The following is a 22,814-nucleotide window of genomic DNA, read 5'->3' as shown; positions in this document are numbered from 1 at the left end:
GTATAAGACGAAAAATCGTACTGGGAAATTGGGAATGGTGAAACGCGCATGCGCCGTCAGCCACTGTCTCGTGATTCGTAGTGGGAGGGGTATTTTCTACTGGTTGTTTCTTTGCACCGTAGATGGGGAATTTGAAAACGTGGAAGACGAGCTGTCAAATATTTACTTCATGTTGACACAGCCTTACGTAATTTTTTTCACAACGAAAAAATAACTCCACGTAAACCTCGAAGGATAGTAAGTTGTCCTTATTATTAACCATAAATTCGTTCCAAATGAAACAAATAATTATACAAACAAAACATAACCTGAACCTACAAAACAGCCAGCTCTCTATTTTAGATAAAATATAACAATGTCTACTTGGATCAGAGAGAACACTTTAAATTGGATCCAGCTAATGGCCGTGAAAGTACTAAAGACCGGCTCGGTTCCTAAACACGTTGCGTTTATAATGGACGGTAACAGACGTTACGCTAACAAAAATGGGGTGAAAAAAGTGGAAGGCCATACAAAGGGGTACGGTAAACATTTTTTTAATCTGTGCAAAAATATATATTTTTTTTTTTTCCTGTATAGCGTTTCAAAATTCTGTTTTAGATTCGATAAATTAGCAGAGACTCTTCAATGGTGTCTTGAACTAGGAATTCCAGAAGTTACCGTATATGCTTTCAGTATAGAGAATTTTAAAAGGAGCGAAGAGGAGGTAAATGGTCTGATGGAACTTGCCAGACAAAAGTTTCAAAATCTACTCGATGAGAGGTATAGTTATTTGATAGGATTTCAGTATAAAAACAGGCATAATAATATTGCGTATGATTTCGTTTGCAGAGAGAAGCTAATGGAGCACGGGGTCTGCATAAGAGCCATTGGAAACTTATCACTGATTCCTAAGGATGTACAAAAACTGATCGCAGAAGCTATGATCATCACAAAAAATAACAATCGTGCATATCTTAATGTTGCTTTTTCGTACACATGTAAATATCCTCTTGTGAATTGCATTAATTGTAAATTATGTGTAAATATGAAAAATATTAAGCAATTACGACCATTTGAAAAAGATTAGTAAGATTTTGATGATCTTGTGCTTTTAGCAAGGGATGAAATAACAAATGCAGTCAAAGACGTTGTTGGAGGAGTTGTGAGGGGTAACATTATGACGGAAGATATCAACGAGGAATTAATTTCTGAATGCTTGTACACCAATCATTCGCCTGAGCCTGATCTAGTTATTCGAACGTCTGGCGAAGTTCGATTCAGTGACTTCTTGTTATGGCAGGTGAGATCGTCGATTACTTAAAAAACAAGGATTCAAATAAAAAATATGCTTCAGTTTAAAGACGTTAACATTGTTGAAGTGCTAAAAAAAAAAAAAAAAATTCCAGACAACCTGCAGCTGTATTTACTTCACTGAAGTTTTGTGGCCAGAATTCACTGTATGGGATTTACTAGCTGCGGTGTTTTACTACCAACGGTGTTACACGGACTTAGAAGCAGTGAAATACACAAGACGATCGGCCTTTCTTAATAATAATAACAGTAACAATAGGGTGAACAATTTCGTTACTGAATTACAGAGAGATAGGGAAAGTATGCTGGAAAAAATGTCTCTAGGCTTAGCACAAACGTAATATGATCCAGATATGTATTTAAAAATAATATAGTAATTAAATAAAATATTGAGGGAACTTTAAGATTCCTAAATTAAATTGTTGTTGGAATGTATACAGCAATTTTTAGTTCATGTTGGATCATTTTCTAGTAGCTGTAGATAATATTTAATGAAAACATCATACCTATATTTATTGTAAAATTCAACCAAAGGGAAGAATTTAGGCTTTGTACAGTTTTTAATCAAGTTCCAAGCTTCAAAAGTCATCGTGATTATTCGACGAATCAAAATTAATTGAAAAAGGTGTAATAAATAATATATGTCTTGAAATTTTGGAATAAATTCATTACATTCCTAAAATATTGTAGTTTATTTATACTAGTAGTTAGAAAAACCATAGAATAGATCAGTTTCAACATAAATAAAAATTACTACAAATTTCGTAAGTACAAGCTTAATTCAAGAATATGTATACGAATCTTAATAAGCTTCGCAAACCGCGTATAACATAGCATTAAAAATAGTGCGATAATAACGTACGTTAAAATATTCTACAAATAAAATGAAACAAAATAATCAGCACTCAAATCGGATTGCCTACAATTCAAACTACATACGATTTTAGCAATCATATGTATATCAAATTTTTTACTATTATTTTACATAGATTTTAAAACAATTTTAAAAAACAAGACAAAATAGATCTCAATTCTGGAAATTTCTGACATTTCCTGTGCACATTGAACACCGGAACTGTTCCAGTCCAGTAATTGTATATAAACGGTTTTGTGAAAAAATTTCAAGTTGTTGCTTTAAATTCATTATCTAATTTCAAATGAATAGATACTAATTCTTCCTTTTTTTCATTTCAATTAGGATAAATCCCTGTATATAACTTTCCCATTCAGCAACTTATCAAGTCATCAAGTGTATAAAAACTTTCATGGAAATAAGTTACATTTTTATAAAATGAAAATGCAACCTTATACCATTATTTACAGTTATAAAATTGTCTTCATATATGTTTCAACATACAGACACGCTACCAGTGTGAGGCATTCTTGACTTGTTTGTAACCTGAGTCAACATTTTCTTTGCGTACATTATTTATAATCATTCCATAAAATAGAACCTTTCATCTCAGTTTAGAGCGAAGCTTTACAAGTCGGTTCTAAAATACAGAATTCGTTATAAAGGCAGCCTCCATGAAAATTGAAGTCACTTCAATGAATCAGCAGATGCAAAAATTCAATGAAACTTGCACTGTGAATTGCATCAGGACATTGCGTAATTTTACTTAGAGTTATATGACGGATGGAATGCTTTGCGTGCAGAAGGCTGTCGTTGCCTAGCTAAAAATGATTGTCCTTGACCAGCGCCAAGCGCAGCTAAATGCTGGTCAACTGCTTCTTTATGACAGGCAAAACCCAGTCGGTGAAAAGCAGTGACCATCAATTTTTCTTCCATTTCCTTGAGAAGTTTATTCTCTTTGTAAGATTTCTCCATTTCTTCAATAATTTTTTGCTTCTCCATTACTTGATTGCGAAGCATCAGTAACTCTGAGCTAGAAGAAGCAATCGGCTTCAGTTCCAGACTTTTGAGAACATTTTTTGCTTTTTCGACATACTTTTTGTGGCGGTCGTCTAATGCTGCATTTTCGCATTCTTTTCTAGTGAGACTTTCCTGCAGCGTGAAGATTTTCTGTTTCTGAGATTGGATCGTAGCCTCACGTTCCTCTTGCTGTACGTTCAGTCTTTCGCACTCGATTTGCAGCCTCCGAACTTCCTCCATCAGCTGATTGATTTTTTTCTGCAACCCGGCACTGTCGCCTTTGCTCTCACCACCCACTTGACTTTCTTTAACTTCTTCAAGTTGATTTTCAAGCTCAATTATACGTTGGTTGGCCTTCCGATTCTGACCTCTCAAAGTGTTTAATATCTCTGCAGAATCATCGAGCAGAGCTTGAACAGAGGGAACTTTATCCTCGGTTCCCTTCTGAGTGAGTTTGAGCATTTTATTTTCATGCTGAAGGCGTAACAACTTTTCTTTCACTTCTGGAGGTATCATTTCCGTATTCTCAACTGCATCGACGTCTGACGGTTTAGCAGAATTTTCAGCAGCCTGTAGCTGAGTGCATTTCAATTCCTCGTTGTTCTCTTTCAAGGCATCTCTCTCGATAATCAGTCTGTCTCTCTCTCTTTGAACAGCGTTCAATTTTGCCTCCATTTTTTTAGACTCAAATTGAAGTTTGTCCGATTTGTTACTTTCCTCGTCAAGCTTACGATTTACTTCGGCCAGCTGCTTCTTGCACAATTCTAAATGATTTCTTAACATGGAAGCCCGTTTCGCCTCTTCTTCGTATTCCATATTAGCCTGAACATACTCCATATTTTTGTCTTCAAGAATCTTGACCTGTCTTCGCAAATCGCTCAGATCTTCCATTTTTTTTTTATAAGATTCAATCGTCAACTCATACTTGGTAACTTTGTCGGCAGTTTCTCTGAGTGCGTCAACCTCGTCTTTGAGGTGATTAGCCTTGTCAGCAGCTTTTTGTAAATCTTCCTGTTTCGAATGAAGATCCAAAACTTCTTTCTCCAGAAGTTCAACCTTGAGTCTATAATCGTCTCTGGATGACTCCATTTTGAACATCTCATCCTTTAGACTCTCCAGTTGTTTCCTAAGCCCAGAGTATTTCAAACTGGACCCAGAATCCTCAGGATTTTCAAACTCGTCTAGCCGCTCCTGTAGTTTTTTAGTCTCAGCGATCAGACCAGCTTTCTCTTCTTGCAGAAGAGACAACTGTTGGTCCAACTCGTGGCAACGCTGGGCCAACTGGTCCCTAGAATCTATAGCAGCTTGTAACTCAACCAAAAGTCTCTGTTGAGTGCCATCCCCAAAATCTAACGACTCAAAATTAAGACTAGCCCCCAGGCTGAGCCTCGGACCTTGCATGCAACCTTCGAGTTCTTGAATACTCTGCATGATAACTTGCTGTACAACCTCCTCCATACCCATTATTCTAGTTATATACTGTTGTTTCTGATTGCAGTTAACGGCGCATCCCAAAATCAGCTGTAACAACCTGCGGAGCTCGTTATGGTCACAGTGTTCGCCGATTTTGGTTGCATCTGGCTTGACGTAGCCGGATAACTGCTGGTTCAGGCATTCTACATAGTATTCGGTAACAGCCTCAATGATTTTCTTTAAATTGCTAACTTTTAGACGCCAGTTTGAACTCACTTCTGTCTTTATCTTGGAGCGCCAAACAGCGGTAAACCATTCAGGTGCTATCTGGGCCAAGGCCTCAGCCATAGCTACTCCGTCACTGATATCCTCCGGGGTCGAATGAGCTGCTTGCAACTCGAATGTGTCCAACCATTTTATCAAGCTCCCTAGCTGTTGATTATTCATGTTAACCTCAAAACCTTATTTCGCTGGTTAATTGTGGAACTGGAAATCGGAGATAAAAATTGACAGTCAATAAACTTGGCATCGAACTTGATTAATCTTGACATTTTCAGGACTAATTGGGCAGTGATTACCTGGACACCTGGTTAAATCCCACCAACGAGAAATATCATTCGTCGCGCCCAGGGGCCCAACAGAAAAATTGTGGACTTCTGTGAGCTTCGTCTAGTTGATAGTTCGTGGTCCCGCAACAGAATGAACAGAACGAAGTAGCTACATTTAACGATCAGTGGTATGCTACCTTCACGTGTATAAGCTCGATATGTCAACAGAATTCGTCATGTTTGGTGTCCGCAGCACTCTTCAGGCGGCCGCAAGCCGAAACTTTGAAAAGGATTGAAACTCTGATCGAAATTCGATTGAGACGTGAAATAAATAATTGACGTGCTTTTATTACGGACGCATGTTGTATGATTATAAAGCTGCGATTAAAAGCAATAGTGTTTTCCGCATGTGTTGGAGCACGTCAATTATTTATGTCAAGATTTAATCAAAATTTTCCTATTCAAACTTTTGACTCGCGGGCACCTTCATGACGAATCGACGTCAGTCCGTCAAACGCATGAGGGATATTTAAATGGATTTCGTTGTCAACGCGTCGTGCAGAAATCGGTTTTTTTCACCTTTAAAGCTACGAATTGAATCAAACATCGTCGAGTGTCAAGCGTTTAAATTTCCGTTGAAAACGGCTGATCGATTCCTCGACAATTCCCGAAATGCTACTTTGAGATTTTCTGATTTTGGATGATAGAATAACATTGCGAGGTTAGCAATGAATAACGTCGGCGACATAACTTTGGCCCTGGAAATACACCAGAGGCTGAACAACAACGTCGGCGTCACGGAGAACGCGATTCTCCCAAAAAATGTAATTGAAGAATAAAATTTCCCCTCATTGTTGAAAATAATTAGATCGTATCATATTCAGCTGCGCTCGTGTCGCTACGAACTGTCAGTTGGAGACTCGTTGCAAAAGGCTTGCCGCAACGTGTACAGAAGAAAATGTTTCACAGATAATCGAGCTGCGTTTCACATACAACCAAATTCGTACCAAGCCTACAAGAAAGTTTGCGTCTCGATGTTCATTTTCATTGTCTTTTATTTTCAGGCGCAGGGAAAGGAGTACATTCCTCGAACTATGGTAGATCACACTCTGGAGCTGATCGATCCAACTCCGAATATTTATACGTTGTTTGTACAGTTCAATACAAGATATTTCTGGAATAAGCTGTTGCCTGTTGAGGTTAAATGGAGCAAAAGAATGACGACGTGAGATTTTGCTCAATTCCTCAATCATTGATATAATTTTTTCAACTGAAAATAACTTTAGAATCGTTTTTCTTTTTATTCTTACAGATGCGCCGGTGTGTGTTCGTTTCACCCACGAAATAAACAGTGTATAATTACATTGAGTGCACCTCTTCTCAAATTACGGCCCAGGAAAGACCTTGTTGAAACACTTCTGGTGAGATATGAAATTGATTTACTGATTTTATGGTGATGAGGAGAAAATTTATTGTTTAAAACTGCCCTTTCAATATTTCATCAATTGAAATCACTGCTCCGTTTTATTAACTTTTTTATCTTTCAGCACGAAATGATTCACGGATATTTATTTCTCACAAACAATAACAGGGACAGGGATGGTCATGGTCCAGAGTTCCACAAACACATGTACCGGATAAACAAGGAGGCTGGAACAGACATAAGCGTATGTAGTACCAAAATTGTCCTTAGAGATCGTGATTGGACTAATTACTTGAATAACATGTAAAATCACGGAGAGAATTGTTCGTCAAATGATGGATGGACAGTTTAGTTTCGCTAATTTACAAACATCTCGACTCTAATGTAAATTCTAATTTTAGGTATATCATGATTTTCACGATGAGGTGAGACTATATCAACAGCATTGGTGGCGCTGTAATGGTCCCTGCCAAAAACGGGCCCCGTATTTTGGTACTGTAAGGCGTGCAATGAATCGAGCCCCTGGGCCAAACGATAACTGGTGGAAAATGCACCAGCAGACATGTGGCGGACAATTTATAAAGGTTAAAGAGCCTCAGAAAGAACCAGCAAAGGGTAAAAAGTCTGCTGGAAAGAAACTTCCCGATATTGTAAAATCGAAAGATATCTCAGATTGGCTTACCAAACCTGACAATCGCAAAAACCATACACCTCTGAAGACAGTTGCAACGCCAAAGAAATCAGCGAACGATCATATCGTTTCTAAAACTGTTAGCAAGGCTGTCCCATCATCAAGTCATCCCTCTACATTTACGAAACTTGGGAATACTTCCAACAATATTCACGGATGGGGCACAGGAGGTCCGAGCAATTTGGTAAATGCTCCAACGACCTCAAATGCTAGTACCAAGACTCCGAAATTTCGTTCAAACGGAGTTCTCGGCGGTTCTGGACGTGGAAAAAGCAATCTGCTGGATAAGTTTCCTTTTTCAAAGGCGTTCGAATCAAAAAAACCCACGATTGTAAAACCTGAATTAAAGAATGATAATGGTATTGCAATGAACAGTGAGATAGTTGATTTGTGCGAAACGCCAAACAAACGAAAAAGTACCAGTCTTGTTATGACTAGCAACAAAATGCCAAAGATAGATGGTGAAAAAGTTCCGGAGAAAACAAAGTGTCCTGTGTGCGATAAACCTGTGAGCATGTCCAAGCTTAACGATCATCTTGACGAATGTTTAATATCTGCCTCAGGTAGCGATCGAAATCACAGTACTCCAAAATCGTCGAAAAATAGAAATAACAATCTGGATGACTTGTCTCAAGCTAGTAAAATAAATATAGAATCTAGTCCTATTGTTATAGACGACTCAAGTGGTTCAGACATCCTTCTGAGCCCGCCAATCGTTGATGGCAAACGAAAGTGTCTCGTTTGCGACGATTTTATTGATCCAGGTGTGACGTTGAGCGATCATCTGGAAGCATGCATTGGATCTGCCTTTACAGATGATTCCATTCCTGAATTTGAAGAAAACGACGCCGAAAATACAAATGGTGACCAACCGAAAGAACAAAGTTTTCCATGCCCCATTTGTATGAAGTTCATTAAGGAAAATATTATGAACCAACATTTGGATACCTGCCTTAGCAAAGACCTATTGAAAAACTATGCTGAATAAAATATTATATTGGATCAAGTACAGAGTCAGTACGAGTTTCTCCAAACGGATATCTAAAGCCTTGAAGTGTTCCTTTAGCGATGATAAAAATAAATCTCATAACTTATAACTATTATTTCATCTACTTGTGATAATTTAATTTGTTTTTTTAATTGACATCTGTTTTAGTTATGTTTTTTATTGTACATTAAGATTTCTGTCTTTTTTTTTCTGTAGCTTTAATATTCGAGTTAATTTAATTTAGAAGAAGGATGGCATAAAGTATTATAATGAATGAAAATCATTGGTTTGGTAACTCTTAAAATATACAGCTTCAAATACTATTGTTTAAATGATACATACACTATTATATAATAACAATAATTTTATCTTTAGTTTTGACTGTAGAATATAAAGCCAAAATAAATATTGTTACTTTTCTAAAATTTAGTCATTAACCAGTCACGATTTTTTTCATATTAAATCCTATAAGGAGTATAAAGTATTTACGAACGTTTAATATTTAATCAATACTACTTCCTAATCTAATTTCTTCACATAAAAAATATGTTATCAAAATTATTTCTACCTTATTCATTGAAGTAAATATCCACTGTAGGAATCTCAGCTTTTCAGCCAAGTATTCGCGCTTCATCTGTATATTTTGCGCAAAGACCGCACGAAAATTCTTGCACATAGTCGGGGTAGAGTAAAACTATTTGCTCCGGTGTCCAGTACACAAATAACGCGATGTCCACGTATACGAGTTCTACCATATTCTCACCCATTCTTATTCTGAAAAGAAAATTATTTACATGCGGATTTAATTGTTGTTACTCGCAATTATACGATTTTACTAGTGGCTGAATATATGAAACTAACTTTTTTCCGTTCATGTCGTTGAAAATGTAGCTTCTTATTCTGAAAATACAGATTGTTCACATAAAAGATCAATAGCGATTAGTTAATATTCTTCAGAATTATTTTCAAATAATAGGTGAACTCGAAACTAACTCTTTTCCATTCACATTTGTAGAGACATAGTTTCGCTCGAATAGCAATTTCTCACTGTGGTTGTAAACGGCTTCATGGCCTCCCTCTGGCACAATCTTTATTCTATCACTACTGTCATATAACGTCAAAGTTAAATTAGCGGAATCAGTCTTTGACGTAACTGCAAAGGTCGGTTTACTGCTGCGGCAATGTCCCAGTAATAAAGTTTCTTCATCTTGTGGAAATAGGGCAGAGACGTTATTTGTCGCTCTCAAAGATGTCGCAGTCACCAGACAAGTACCTTAAGACACAATGTTGTTGAAGCGCTTCTGTCTCAATTACGCATATCAATATCATTTAATACATACATAAATTGACGAATAACTTACTAAAGAAATTTCTTGATATAGGATTATCCCAATATTCGTGGGATCTTGTCCTCATTAAAATACTCTCTATAATACTGAGATTTTCTAATTCATATACCGGAAGCTGCACCTTGTTCACATACAATAGCGGTCTGTTCGATCCCTTTGGGAATATTGCGTTTATGAACAATTTATCCGATTGCGAAAGATCGGCTCTACTCTTGTCAAAGTCCATCAGATCATAAAAAGTTCGTAACTCCAAAACGGCTTCTGAGAGGGCTCCTGTTAGCTGTAAGGTTGTCATTTAATAGAGCTGTCCATTTGAAATCATGTTTGATTAATGCAGCAGCCTTCAACTTACATTTTCGTAGGTAACCAGAGCATGATACTCTCTCAAAGTGGACAATTCTCTGGACGTTTCGTAACAGGCTTCGGTATAAGGAACAAAATTCTTCCCCAAAGATTCTTGCCGACATTTTTCATAGGGCCAAACTTTGGACTTGCTCTCCGTTATTTGATCGTTGCTAAGTTTACCGCGTAATATTACTTGTAACAATGAACCTTTACTTTTCACCTCATTTACATCACCAGTTCCCCACGTCATATTCAATTCCATAGAAGAAATTCCACTCGGAGTATTATTCAGTAGACTGCGTCTCGAAGGCGTCGATGGCAGGAGACTTCCTGCAGAGATGTGCATCTGAAAAGGCACAAGGGTATGAAAAACAATTTAAGAATTACGTGAACGTCGGTAATTGCTGAAAAAATTTGACCATTTAATATTATGTAGAATCTGAAGTTATAAAATACCAGCCAAGGTTTTTGCCCCTTTTCAGTTCTGGTTGCCTTTATTTGAACTCCATTAGCAAATGAGTTCAAAGTATCGTGAGTGATAATGATTTTCCACTCTTGTAAGAAATCTCTTGATCCAATGAGTCCTCGAGTGAGAGAAATTCGCCTCTGCTTGCCAATTACATCATTTACGTATTCTACTTTTACCTGAAAGTACCAAGAAATTTATATTCACGGGAATTTTCTTCGGCTGTACAGTATTAAAAATGGTTGTAGAATGAACTCGCACCTCGGTCGGTTGTAAATCGTACAATTTAGCATGAGCCGCGATTCCACAGGTGCCTCCAGGTGGGACGTACGTGAAATAATCCATGAAGTGAAAGATCAAAATACCTGATTTCAGGACTGGCCATATTCTGTTATTTAAAATTGAAATGCAATCAGTTTCGTTCATGAATCTTTACAATGGTCGGAATTATTAAAATTGCATCTGATGTACTTACTGATAGTTACTGCGATGGGATGCCATTATATCGTCGACCAAACGATGCGGTGAAACTCGAGAATCGCAATCAAATAATTTGACGTTTAACTGACTGCCCAGTTCCGGTGCCATCAGATCGAATGCCTTAAGTCCCTGATAATGAATCGCAACTTCTTAATTATGTGTACAAGAAAACCAAACAGTTCCATATCGACTAAGACAATTTTCATCTATTACTTGCAAATTGCTGTTTGGATGATTTCTTGCAGTGTAGATCGCCTGACAATTCGAACACATAGAACTCAACTTAGAATTCAAGAGAGGACCCCGAATACTAGTTGTAGTCCTTACATGAGCTGTAATACCGGTGGTTACGTGCTCTGAAAATACAAAAATATTACCACCACTAGCCACCTATAATGAATACACTCGGATACGGTCTTCCTCACCTTTGGGAGTGATATAAGAGAAGAACATTTTTCCAACGGTAATATTTACTGGAAGATAGGCATGAACGGATCGAGCTCTCTGTGCCACGTGCCACAAGTCAGTAAGTGGATTATAACTCTCTATACCTTCGACCCCGTGAGTTGAAGTGCTGGAAAATTGACCCAAATTTGTAGTGACGCAATCAACTTTTTCAACAATTAGTATAGAAATGTTTGGGAGGTATAAAATGCGACGTACCGCAGTACGATGTGATTGTTACGCCCGTGCGGTGTATAGATAAAATCTCCCCTCATAGAAAACATGGATGTTGCTGTTGCAAAAATTCTCGCATTTGTTCCGAGATCAGTTACTTGCACGGATTCCATGGTCAGAGGAACGTTGATGCGTTGCTGATTGATGTGAAACGCCATATTTTGAAATATGTAGGCATACTCTGTGAGATCCATTAAAACTGTAAAAAAAGAACGAAGTTTATACTGGTAACTGCATTACCAATCTGCTACAATAAATCTGTGACACCAGTCGTCACTCACACTTGTAGCCTTTCTTGATGTTTGTTTCGTTCAAATGTAAGCACAATACTGCCTTTCCTTGAATCTGTGCAATTATTTCTACATGTACTGGTTTTTCCGGATTTTCTTTGATTTTAAACTGTTTCAAAACTTCCATTATATCCCCAGATTCCTTAATGGGTGCTATCTTTTCCAGCGCGCTGTCCGCTTTAATGTACAGCTGGAAAAATAAAACGATTATCGTTCGTTCGCACGCTTTGAAACCAATATCCATTTAATCGAGCGCACTATCTACTCACTGCAAGTTGATTCGAGCTAATTCCTGCTCCGTGATTATTTAGCGTCACGTACGCTACGGTGGGAACATTTGAGACGGGGTTTCCAATTATAATAGTCTGAAGCATGGATCCAAAGTGTCTGTAAGTATCCTGATAATCAAGTACATAGTTTCCAGTAACCAGAAGTTTCTTATTAGACGGTTTCCGGAGCATACGTGTAAATTGCGCAGCGAACTGTCCTCTGAAATTGATAATTCAAGCTTGTTACAAAGGTAAAATTGTTGGAGTTTCAACAAACTCTATAAAATATTTCAATCTCACATGCGAGTGTAGCAAGGAAAGTTGGTTTGCTCCATCGACTTCAAAGTTGTATAAAAAAAATTGTACAAATGTTGATCAGGCTCTCCTTGCATGTACCAGTAAAGGGATATCAATCGACTAAGCGACGGAGACGATACTATTAGTAGAGTCATTGCTGCGACTCTTAATTCCAAGTGTTCCGTTCTGTTGACCAACATTGGCCAGTAAACTGGATGAATCTGTGAAAAAGTTTAATGTGGGTATTCAAAGAAGATTTAAATAAGTGGTTATAAAAGGAAGCATGTTGTTCTGATGTACCACGTCGGGTCTGAGAGGAGCCGAAGGCAACGAAGCCCAGGCTGCAAGGAAACGCAGGTGTCGAGACTTTGTAGAATCGCCACGAGCAATGGGCTCAAGAAACTCAACCACTTTGCCTAGTTGGATGTTGGACAGACCCTCAAGCCAGACCATTTTTTTCTCATACTGTCTGCTCTCTGGAAATAATAATCATTTCGTATCGACGTATCGGTGAAAACAAGTCCACATAAGCAATTATCGAAAAGTACCTGTAAACTTGTCCAGATAAAGACGAACATAGTCATCTAGCATTTCGTAGGGGCAATACAATAGGCAAGTTTTGTAAATAAGGGTTCCATAAGTCAATATTGCTGTATTCTGAAGTTCAGAAGCAATACTGTCGGGCAGATTGAGGAATGCTTGTAAATCTACGAGTAATTCTACGTCAGGTTTCCTTATGTGGAAAGGAAGATACGTTAGAAGTTGGACTGCGACGATATTCGAAACTTTCTTCTGTTGAATTAAGTCTAGGATAAAGAGCGCCGCGTCTTTGCTTCCAACTTGTGGCAGTGCTTCGAGAAAGAGGTTCCTATAAATATAATTTTAACGTGTGCCAATGGATACTTTTTTCTTGTCTTTCTCTCTCTCTCGCTCCTTTTACGCCACTGCGACTCACATTATAGTTTCTTCTTTGTAGCTCGTTCCAGATATTTGGTCATGCAAGTTCTGCAAGTCCATTCGCTCTAGCATCCCCATGTAATACAGAAGGTCGGCTATTGTTGTGTTGTGTAAATTTTCGACCTCGACATCGAGCCCCGGGTTTTCTAGACGCTGACTCAACTTTTCCAAGAGTCTTTCTATCTGCAATTTGACTTGTTATTTCAAATATTGATATGCCCTGTTAACGACGTCTTATCGGTCACATTCTAATGCATCCCATCGATTATAGATTAAACGACAGAAGAAAAATATGATAATAAAATCTTGGTTGCTATATTAAGATGACCTTACGATTTTTACACTTTATTTGATACTGCTATCAAGCTTCAAGCTACTATTTATAGCTCAATATGTATCTAACGTTACGTGAGTCATCAAAACCTATCATGCATATATTGGACTTTCACATCTGCTGCTGTACTATTTGAGATGAGATTCATTGCTGCAAACTCGATCAATCATTTTTTGACGAAGTCTGGGTCTTTTCGTTTAATCAATTTGTCCATTTATATAAATAAATCATTTTTCATTGTTCTGATGTACAGTGTACTTACAGGTCTTAATATTTCCGATTTTAAAGGCACATTCCTCAACATTGATACATCATCTTCTGGTAAATAATGATGCAGAGGAAAGGTGTTCATACGCTTTGTAGGAATAACTTCCGTTACTTCATTTATCGATAAAAGTCGAAAGACCTGTCTGCATGTGGAAAAAATCAAATACCGATACGAAGAGCGACATGTTGATAAAAATTTGGGTAGAAATAGACTCGAATTCATAACGAGATTGAAAGAAAGGCTTTGAATACTATTAGTTTCTCATATATCAAACCTTGCATATAGGAACTGAGCTTCGCCAAGGCTCTGAAAGGGTTGTACAAAAATGCCACCAGTTGCGTTGACAAATTCAATAGTATCTGCATCGTCACTTATTTTCATCTCGTAAAATCTCTCGCTGGATTTCATTACAGGATTCTAAATAAACGAGAATAGCGTAAACTTTTCGTTTTGGTTTTTTATACGAATGGAAATGAGGATTTTCTTTAGATCGTGACTATAGTCATTACTTGGTCATTGTTAGGGCAGCTCATGTCGGGCACATTGCTCCAAGTTCGGATTCCATGCCCTTTGCAGGTTCGTGGATCGACAGATTTTAAAATGGATTTCTCATCAGCACTTTGAGGCATTACAACATACTCGATGTTACACTCGCCGTAGTGATTGGTCTGAAAAATAATACCTATAGACCAAAGCTCCAGATTCCCAGGGGTGTGAAACTAATTACTCTTGATTAAAATTGTCACTTCACCTCAATGGAGTGAAAGGCAGAGGTCAGATCTTGGTGGATGTTAGAAATGTCCAACTGCAGAATACCCGCTATGCTTTGTTTAATATTGGTAGCCCAAGCTGGCTCTGTTTCCACACTTATATTTTCAACGCGGCCTAGACGATACCACACCCTAAAAGGATTCAGCATTTCCAGGGCTTCGTCGCTAATGTCGATTGATTCTCTAGTACCTTGATTTGACGGTCCATTCCATGCGCTGGTTTGCAACGATTGCAACTACAAGTGCGAGTCAATGAAATTAATGATAATTGAAGGTACGGGGAGTTGTAAAATGGATAATTCTGCGAACCTGCATTAAAACAGAGTCTTCCTGATCGGCCTGAATAACGAGTTTCCCATGAAAGCTCCAGACGGATTCGGCAGAGTCTGGTAAAAAAACACCAGTGCTGGACGAGGCATCATAAGAGTAGACGTATTCTTTGCCCGGTATAAATAATTTTTCACTTGTTCCTGTCACGCACAGAGCATTTAGCACTGACAAAATAAGACCGTGAGTACAAAGGCTGAAACATTTTCTCGCACGAAGATCTGAAAACAGAGTAAATTTATCACGATATAGAAAAAAGTCACCACCTTATCCTTGATGCTTTGGTGTAACTGTGCGGTAGGAATAGCTTCTTGAACAAAAACTTGTATTCTTGGTAAAAACGATAATACTTATTCACAAATCCGATAAATAAGAAACTATTATATTCAGAAAGCATTCCAGAAAGCTGTACCTGGGTGCTTCATGATGTGAACGATCAGCAACACTACGGCACACTGGCTTCATGGAAGTCGTGGAAGAGATGACCCTAAGCCCTGCTATCTCTGTACCCTGCATGTCTGTGTGCATACGTTTGATTCACGGACGAGAACGTATGCGTTATCCCCTCAAATAGATTATCCTCAATCACATCGCCCGGCTTCCCTTTTAGTTTGTATCATCATATAATAATATAACGTATGTACGGTGAACACATCACGAGGGCGAGTTTTCAGCTTTGCTACTACAGATCGGCGAGGTAGTGGGTGTTACTAAAATCTCTTTTATCACAGCATATTATCATGGATAATGCGGTTGAATTTATTCACTGCCAAATATCCACTGCTTAATATTGCCTACTGCAACATCTCGTATAAACTTCCCTGTATGATTATAATAAATTATTCTCGATGGAGCTAGTTAAAAAAAAATTGATACTAGCATTACTTAATTTACCTGTAGACTGTTTAATAACATTTAACACTACTATGTAATAAGCGGAGTGTTAGTAAGCTAGATTTCTGACCTGGCTGCTAGATATGTATATCTATATACGAATATACAAATGCATTCTTATCTCTTTAAGAGATAAGGAGTAGTGCAGTTTTAAAAATAGATACTTTTAGGTCTTCGTCTGGTGGGTCAGTGTACAAACATGCAAGAGTTCGACAATTCTATACTACAAACAAACTGGGTTTAATTTCGCAAAATAAATCCAGACATTTTAGACAAATTCCGCATCATCGATAATCAAATATCGTAATGGACCTGATATTTCACCTATATTACGTATCATTTTAAGCATATCAATCATTGTAGAAGAGCGAATATTCATTTCTCAAATCAGTTAATTATTATTATCTTTATCATTTTTATTAGTATTAATATTATGAATATTTACAAAATACGTGGAGAAGTTATTCCCGTTTATGTTGCATTAGCCTCGAACCGTTTACGCTATTTCAATTTTGCATGGTTTCTGTGTCTATACAGAACTGTGTCTTTTCGTGTTATTTCATAGGCGGGGGGTCATTACATGGTTTGATTGAATAATTTCTTATTATTCAATATCTTACAATAACTATTCAAGATTGAATCCTGTCATAAAAAATTACAGTTACAATTATTAATCTATCTATGAGATGTGATGAAACGTTGATTACTTGGTTGAAACTTTCAAACATTTCTAGTTCTCTAAGCTATGAAGGTTTAATTATTTTCAGGATCGACTTAGAATATTCCCACGCCTCACTGTAACAAAATTTATAATCATATTTTAACTTTATGATAATTTTCAAGTGATTATTTAATCTAGGTATGGTATTCGTCTATCAATTGACACAAAAAAATAAAGATATCTGTATATTTTAGCAGAATTTAATGGAGTATATCAACTTACTTATGGCTTGGATTGGCTTGATCCAGTTGTTCACTGAGCTGCTGAATGAGAACGGCAAACATTTTCAGATGATCTATTGTTTCACCCTGTAGCCAAGCCCGTGGAAGAGTGCTCATTATCTGTAGGAAGAAAGTCAGGGAATGGAATAAAAAAATGTACAATGAAAGGCGTAAGTTTTACCTAGAGTAACGCGAAATTTTTCAACGTGATGCCGGAAATCTTACCATGTTAGCTTTGGTAAGGGCATCAATTGCGGACGACACTCTTAAACCAGCTAAAAGATACCGATTCAACAGTGATCCCAGAGCCAAGTTTTTCAACGGAGTATCTCCGATCAGTCCTTGCCAGCTAAGCAAATTGCGGAGCAGTTTAACTGCCATTGAGAATTGTCTTTGGAAAAATTGATGTTTAGTATCTAAAAGCCTGTAGGAAATGACAGAAAAATATTAGTTTCAATCGACGTATGAAGCTACAGGCCAGAAATGCTTTAATTTTTGTACTATAAAAAAAAGAAACAGACTTACTGCTTTGGGAATATTGGTATAAATACATCGTTCTCTACAGCCAGTTTCATCTTGTCTAAGATGGCTGTGAAAAGCGTTAGTAATGGTTTGCTTTGATCGGTAAGGTTCGGATAATCTCTGATTAAACGGCTCACTGTGCCTACTAATCTCAGAGTCTGAGACGTCGACATGGGGTCCCAGATTTTTTCGACAATCACTGTCAAAGTGCAAAAACAATTAGATACATTTAAGACATCGAAGAGAATATTTCGTTTTCATTTAGCACTTTTTACACAATTCAGAAATGATTCTTACGTGTAAGTTTCGGGAGAACAATTTTTTCGATTGCAAATGGAACCAGCCTGACATCAGGATCACTTTTCAAACTGTCTTCTGTTTCTTTATTGTCCAGTGCATAGAGGAGCAACGTGTTGTACCACTTTGTTCTTTCCAAGTCAACGCTTTCCTGGAAATCAATAAATGAAACGGAAAAAATTTACTCTTATTCGAAATAGTTATGGCTGTGAAAAATTGGCCTGAACTAAAAGTAAGTTCTCACCATGATTGGATTCCAGGTAACAAGTTGCAGCCTTATAATTGGACATATAATCTTGGGTATACAAAGAGGAACATAAGCTTCGGTGTAAGCGACTATGTCAGTCTCTCGCCATTGTTCTAATTTTGATAGAATTCCACGAACTGTACAAAATTCGTCAACAACGTCTGAAAATACATCGCTGCACTCATTGTCGATATCGTCTGTAAAAAATTAAAAAATATCATGTAAATAAAAATGATTTCTAACGGTTGGATATGATAGAAAAATATTTTCAAGCGAACAACTGTGATTGGTAACATAGATTAGACTCACCTCTTTCCTGCTTAAATGCAAGATTTTGCTGCTCGGTAACTTCGTCATCACTTGACATACCGTCAATGTGTTTCGGCAAGGTGGATGCTAATTCTCTAGCTCGTCTCCGACGAGCTCTTCTACCTTCCCTCTCTGTAGCTCGTCGGATTCTTGTTTCATCTTCAACGCCTCTTCTGAGAGTTCCTTGACTCCCTGGAAATGAAAAATTGTTTAATGTACATTTTATGATCGTAAAAATAGAGTTTTCTTTGGGTAATAAATAATGACGAATAGGTAGAATTTATTTGATGCCAGCATAGAAATTGTCAGTAGAATTTCAAAGAACGAATAAACAGTAAGAAGAAATAACTGACTGGAGGCAGAAGTGATCTCTTCGGCTTGATCGCGAGTATCTTGTCTCCGCCTCTCCATCAGCTCCGCTGAACGTTCTCCATAAAGATCTAGCCAGCGTGATTCCAATCCGATCACCAGAGGCAGCTAACAAAGAATATAGATGTTAGGTTTTGTTTAAAAACGGTTCACATACTTACCAGCCCTTACATCTAGAATTAATTTTCCTTACAATAATCTCTGGGAAATATTTGAAAAAAATTAGAAGTACGTTTTGCATAATACAGAGAAGATCCAGACCCCTGGCAACGCAGGTTGACAGTTCACTACTCATATTAAGCGTGTAAGTCGTCGATCATAATTATTGTAACGATGCATCTCTTTCTTAAAGATAACTTTCTTGTTTTGTAAAGTGAATTTTAGAACCGTTCTAAATTATGTCAGAGTTCAGAAATTGTTGCTGATAGAAAGAAGTAAATGCACGTGTCAATAAGTTATGAAATTTACTATGAGAACGTGTCTCTGTCCAACCACAGGCACCGCATGTAATACCCCATTGCTCGAAGAAAAAAAAAAGCGTGACAGCGTATGAACCCACCTTCTCATCAAGACACTCTACCAAGTCAGTGACATACCCACGCAACTCTTGGTAATATCTGAAGCGCTGTGCAAGTTGTGGCGCTCGTGCTTCACCTTCCTCCAGTTCCTTGTGAGTTTGTATCAATTCCTCGATTACCCGATCCCGATCTAGAAGATGACGTCTGCACACCTCTCGCAGACTCTCCAGCCTGGAATGTATAAGAATAAAAGAAATTTCCGGATTTTTTTGATTTTCAATCACAAGGCAATCACATTTCTCTGAATCATATGATGAAGTCATTACCTTCCACGCATTTTATTGGCAACTTCTTGCGGGGTAACAGGTACGACTTTTGTGGGATCCGGCGGATGTAAGGAAGGCGGAGGTGGCGGAGCTGGCATCATCGCCATTTCGAGAGGTAATCCTGGCGCGATTATTTGCCCAACATTTATACCCATCGAATATTGTTGTTGAAGCATCGAATCTTGCTGGGCAGCAGCGATCTATCAAAGTTATGATAAGATGGAAGTTTTGTTATGCTGTGCTCGGAAAAAATTGATGAGATTTATCACGAATAATCTCTGAACAAACGGTTTTTAAATTAATTCTTACCTGAGCTCCGGTTACACCTTTCCTGATTTGTTGTGCTTCCCATTCTTCCTCCTCGTTACCATGCTCACTTTCATTATCTGAAACTGTACCTTCAAATAATCAGCATAATTGAACAACTGGGAAAATTTAATAAGTAAAAATATTCATTCAGTTAAAGGGACCAACATTTCTCTCGAAGTTGAGAAGCGAAAAAAGCTTCCCGCCTTTTCTCTTTGTCACGTGCGTCTGTATTTACTGTCATGTCGATTCGATCTTGAGAATCTTCATCATCGCTTCTGTCATGATCTTCTTCCCTGACAAGTCTGGATTTTCCTTTCTCTTCCCTTTACGGAAAACAAAAGTATATCAGTTTTCGATTAAATTCATTCGTGAATACAAATAAGCTTTCAAAAACTGGAACATCACAATCTACCTCTGCTCCTCTATAGGTATGAATTCGCCCCCTAATTCCCTTGCTTTTTGCCTACGTTTTCGTGCGGCGTGAATCATTGCAGCGTCGGGTATACATCCACCTAAAAAACAAATGAAAATAGTTATAGAGAGGAAAGAATAGCGAATCAATGCGTCGGGCACTCAATCGACTTTCTCTGCTTACTCTCCAGAAGTATCTTCATGGTGTCAGCTCTGTCTGTATTTTTTCGAAATTTATGATTACTCGCATCATCTTCCTCCTCTTCGGACGTATAGTCATCTTTGCCAGCGACGAGGGCAGCTCTTCCATTCAATATCAGTGGATTGGTATTTTTTATTTTCACCTACCACAAAGAATATAAAGATATTAAAGTTGGTGTTACATAAATCCTACGAACTGACATTACAGAGTACATGCTTGAAAGGTCGGAATTTAGGGATGATTTAATAAAGGCACTAAATCAGGGCTCGTGAAGAATACGAGTTGATTCGTACGAATGATCAAAAAACTTGGATACATCTTTTTACTTTTTATACAATTATTTGGTGCAAGATGAAATCGTTTCTATCCTTCGACTTCATTAACAGATCTTCGAATCGAAATTGATTAATGAGATCAAACAGATTTTTACAGAAGTTAGTCAGAAGGTGAACTTCTTCTCCATTCTCCAGCAATTCTGGTCCATGAATTTATTGGCGTATTCTAGCTTGTGTCAAAGTGGAGAAGACAAACGAAAGAAAATATGGGTATTTGTTTTATGCCATATATCAATTCGAATCGTTGCGATATCGTGTCGTATGGATTGTGACTACGTAGTCCACAGGACTAAGAGCTTAAGGCATTAAGAATGCAACTTAAGTTAAGATCTCAGCCCGTAGATACAATTGAACTAAGAATAGGAATCGAGATTATATAGAGATGAATAAATTGCAGCGATACTAATAATATAATAAAACATCATAGAGATAGCTTACTACTAGATCGTCTGTCTTTATTTCTAAATCTTTTTCCTGTTTAACGGACATGTTCGCTTGCTCAGAGTCCACTTGCATTTTCTCTTCACCTTTCTTTTTTTTCCGCTCGTGGTCAAGCTGTTTCATCAGCTTTTTGCTTCTTGACGATTTCTTCACTTTAAATACTTCTCCGTCGTCGGCTGAAACATTAATCGACATTAAGACATCGGCTAAAACTTGAGTCTCATTTTCTCGACTCAATTTTGTACACGTATTCCAACAACAATCTTGTAAATTGGCAGCAAATGAATATCAGTTACATACCTTCATCAAGCTCCTCTCCGAAGCTGAGGAGCGTTTGTTTAGGTTTATCCTTCTTCTTGGGTTTAAGTTTCGAGGATTGTGAATCCTCGTTTGAATCCATGCGGTTTTCGTTATCTTCATCATCCTCGTTAAAAGGCCGCCGCCGAATGTTCCTTTTCGGTTTATTGAACAGCGACATTTTCTTCTTTTGATTGATGGATACTAGACGCCGTTTAGGATTTCTCGCGCACCAGCTAAACTGTCAAATGTTTACTCCAATCTGTTACGTAATTGATAACGTGTTAACGGGATATATGCATAAACCGAGTCGCAGCCTGTATGCAGCGGTGCGATACCAAAGCTGCAGGTATTTCTTTTACACAAATTCGCCAGCACCAGAAATCAATGGAATATAGTTGCGATCGGGTGGCAGGGGGCGGTGGGCACAGAAATTTAACCAAACAGGAGGCGAGCTATGCTTTATACAGAATTTGTGGGCTTACTATGCTAAATTATCGATATGTTTTACGGTAAAACGTGCACTATCGTTCTATTTTCTTATTTGATATCGGCATTTTTCACTTCCGAAACAACTATTAGACGGCCACTTGGAATCGTCGTACAAACTAACGTACAACTCAGTACAACTCGTTGATTTTTTCCGCAAACTACACCGTTAGCCATTCGGTACGTAGATGGGGGACTTGGTGTATTCATTCGGTCTCTGCCATTCACCAAAGGAGGTGGTTCGACTGTCTTTAGGATGGATTTTCACGGGCTGCAAGCAACGCGATGCTGCGACAGCAAAAAACTCCGAAGGTAAATAAATATCTAAGAATTACACTCGCAAGTGTTATCGGTATACTATGCTCGCAGTTGTAATTTGGGTAATGCTATGCAATCGCTTGAAGAAATGATGCGATGATAGGTATTTCGTTTCTGGCTTCATTTCCGCAGGTACCGTAGGTATGTTGTACATTTATATCTGAATCATGATGCAAGGAAATAAGCTGTGTCAGAACTGAAAACCAATTTTCGCTCAGTCTACGCATATCCAAGATGACGTCACAGAAATCACGTAAATAATAATATAAACACTCAAGGAAAAAATATGAAGTTTTTTTTTCATTCCCTACAGAGGATAATTTCGTTTACTTTATTCACGTTTGAATTTGTCGTTTGTATGATGTTACCTTGGATATGTTCTTTGATTGGTTCAATTAAAGCGTGTGTGCATTGTTTCACCTTATTACCTTACGTCATGATTTGAATATTATTAAAAGTCGTCTCTGAAGTTAGTCATTCGTGATCGTGTTTTGTTTACAAACAGCAACGCACGCCGGGACAAGGCGAT

The 22,814-nt window shown here is 37.8% G+C and overlaps 5 protein-coding genes across 10 annotated transcripts; 2 read left to right on the top strand and 3 right to left on the bottom strand.

The window, feature by feature from the left end:
- Window positions 1-82: 82 nt before the first annotated feature.
- Dhdds (Dehydrodolichyl diphosphate synthase subunit) lies at window positions 83-1,993 on the top strand. 3 transcript variants are annotated; one of them, XM_046635756.2, is made up of 6 exons: window positions 83-237; window positions 343-519; window positions 601-762; window positions 832-980; window positions 1,098-1,282; window positions 1,389-1,993. In XM_046635756.2, the coding sequence occupies exons 2-6, from the start codon at window positions 356-358 to the stop codon at window positions 1,632-1,634; spliced, it is 906 nt and encodes a 301-aa protein (XP_046491712.1). In that variant the 5' UTR covers window positions 83-237; window positions 343-355; the 3' UTR covers window positions 1,635-1,993. The 3 variants fall into 3 exon arrangements, with proteins under 3 accessions (XP_046491712.1, XP_046491709.1, XP_046491710.1); XM_046635753.2 differs by having other exon boundaries at window positions 580-762; XM_046635754.2 differs by having other exon boundaries at window positions 326-519; window positions 580-762.
- hook (hook microtubule tethering protein) lies at window positions 1,092-5,291 on the bottom strand. Its single transcript, XM_046635734.2, has 2 exons — window positions 5,158-5,291; window positions 1,092-5,065 (listed from the first exon to the last, which is right to left on the bottom strand). The coding sequence occupies exon 2, from the start codon at window positions 5,024-5,026 to the stop codon at window positions 2,909-2,911; it is 2,118 nt and encodes a 705-aa protein (XP_046491690.1). The 5' UTR covers window positions 5,027-5,065; window positions 5,158-5,291; the 3' UTR covers window positions 1,092-2,908.
- On the top strand, window positions 5,181-8,296 carry mh (maternal haploid). 2 transcript variants are annotated; one of them, XM_046635744.2, is made up of 5 exons: window positions 5,181-5,315; window positions 6,192-6,352; window positions 6,440-6,548; window positions 6,675-6,794; window positions 6,952-8,296. In XM_046635744.2, the coding sequence occupies exons 2-5, from the start codon at window positions 6,222-6,224 to the stop codon at window positions 8,227-8,229; spliced, it is 1,638 nt and encodes a 545-aa protein (XP_046491700.1). In that variant the 5' UTR covers window positions 5,181-5,315; window positions 6,192-6,221; the 3' UTR covers window positions 8,230-8,296. The 2 variants fall into 2 exon arrangements, with proteins under 2 accessions (XP_046491700.1, XP_046491699.1); XM_046635743.2 differs by lacking the exon at window positions 5,181-5,315 and adding an exon at window positions 5,367-5,951.
- On the bottom strand, window positions 6,223-15,563 carry LOC124223583 (vitellogenin-2). Of its 2 annotated transcripts, XM_046635729.2 has the most exons (24): window positions 15,472-15,563; window positions 15,042-15,280; window positions 14,714-14,968; window positions 14,472-14,630; window positions 14,237-14,379; window positions 13,957-14,104; window positions 13,359-13,543; window positions 12,952-13,271; window positions 12,704-12,879; window positions 12,407-12,624; window positions 12,107-12,326; window positions 11,829-12,027; window positions 11,533-11,746; window positions 11,295-11,443; window positions 11,083-11,225; window positions 10,865-10,998; window positions 10,651-10,777; window positions 10,380-10,568; window positions 9,931-10,269; window positions 9,591-9,858; window positions 9,223-9,502; window positions 9,091-9,129; window positions 8,798-9,003; window positions 6,223-6,777 (listed from the first exon to the last, which is right to left on the bottom strand). In XM_046635729.2, the coding sequence occupies exons 1-23, from the start codon at window positions 15,482-15,484 to the stop codon at window positions 8,841-8,843; spliced, it is 4,320 nt and encodes a 1,439-aa protein (XP_046491685.1). In that variant the 5' UTR covers window positions 15,485-15,563; the 3' UTR covers window positions 6,223-6,777; window positions 8,798-8,840. The 2 variants fall into 2 exon arrangements, with proteins under 2 accessions (XP_046491685.1, XP_046491684.1); XM_046635728.2 differs by lacking the exon at window positions 6,223-6,777 and having other exon boundaries at window positions 8,620-9,003.
- Window positions 15,564-15,808: 245 nt separating this feature from the next.
- LOC124223586 (PAX3- and PAX7-binding protein 1) lies at window positions 15,809-22,130 on the bottom strand. 2 transcript variants are annotated; one of them, XM_046635732.2, is made up of 16 exons: window positions 21,482-22,130; window positions 21,179-21,357; window positions 20,388-20,547; window positions 20,205-20,304; window positions 19,958-20,115; window positions 19,793-19,881; window positions 19,484-19,683; window positions 19,199-19,388; window positions 18,624-18,747; window positions 18,271-18,462; window positions 17,959-18,158; window positions 17,715-17,865; window positions 17,421-17,616; window positions 17,121-17,319; window positions 16,897-17,015; window positions 15,809-16,748 (listed from the first exon to the last, which is right to left on the bottom strand). In XM_046635732.2, exons 1-16 carry the CDS (start codon window positions 21,657-21,659, stop codon window positions 16,697-16,699), a joined length of 2,487 nt encoding a protein of 828 aa, XP_046491688.1. In that variant the 5' UTR covers window positions 21,660-22,130; the 3' UTR covers window positions 15,809-16,696. The 2 variants fall into 2 exon arrangements, with proteins under 2 accessions (XP_046491688.1, XP_046491689.1); XM_046635733.2 differs by having other exon boundaries at window positions 19,793-19,875.
- Window positions 22,131-22,814: the final 684 nt, after the last annotated feature.

The sequence above is a fragment of the Neodiprion pinetum genome, chromosome 7 (genome assembly GCF_021155775.2).
Source record: "Neodiprion pinetum isolate iyNeoPine1 chromosome 7, iyNeoPine1.2, whole genome shotgun sequence".
NCBI lineage: Eukaryota > Metazoa > Arthropoda > Insecta > Hymenoptera > Diprionidae > Neodiprion > Neodiprion pinetum.
The sequence above is the reverse complement of the archived record's forward strand: the minus strand, read 5'-3'. Positions and strand labels throughout refer to the sequence as shown.

Bases quoted from the DNA above. Each gene is read 5' to 3' on its own strand.
- LOC124223583 (XM_046635729.2), bottom strand. The intron at 14,631-14,713 runs GTGAAGTGACAA...ATTATTTTTCAG, and splicing joins CTGCCTTTCACTCCATTGAG to ACCAATCACTACGGCGAGTG. The intron at 11,747-11,828 runs GTGAGTGACGAC...CTTTTTTTACAG, and splicing joins CATCAAGAAAGGCTACAAGT to TTTTAATGGATCTCACAGAG.
- LOC124223586 (XM_046635732.2), bottom strand. From the start codon at position 21,659: ATGTCGCTGTTCAATAAACCGAAAAGGAACATTCGGCGGCGGCCTTTT. The intron at 18,463-18,623 runs GTCAGTTATTTC...TTTCATTTCCAG, and splicing joins AGAGATCACTTCTGCCTCCA to GGAGTCAAGGAACTCTCAGA. The intron at 17,016-17,120 runs GTAAGATTTCCG...TTCTTCCTACAG, and splicing joins CCCTTACCAAAGCTAACATG to ATAATGAGCACTCTTCCACG.
- mh (XM_046635743.2), top strand. From the start codon at position 5,856: ATGAATAACGTCGGCGACATAACTTTGGCCCTGGAAATACACCAGAGG. The intron at 5,952-6,191 runs GTAATTGAAGAA...TTTTATTTTCAG, and splicing joins ACGCGATTCTCCCAAAAAAT to GCGCAGGGAAAGGAGTACAT. The intron at 6,549-6,674 runs GTGAGATATGAA...TTTATCTTTCAG, and splicing joins ACCTTGTTGAAACACTTCTG to CACGAAATGATTCACGGATA.
- hook (XM_046635734.2), bottom strand. From the start codon at position 5,026: ATGAATAATCAACAGCTAGGGAGCTTGATAAAATGGTTGGACACATTC.
- Dhdds (XM_046635753.2), top strand. From the start codon at position 356: ATGTCTACTTGGATCAGAGAGAACACTTTAAATTGGATCCAGCTAATG. The intron at 763-831 runs GTATAGTTATTT...TTTCGTTTGCAG, and splicing joins CAAAATCTACTCGATGAGAG to AGAGAAGCTAATGGAGCACG. The intron at 981-1,097 runs GTAAATATCCTC...TTGTGCTTTTAG, and splicing joins TGTTGCTTTTTCGTACACAT to CAAGGGATGAAATAACAAAT.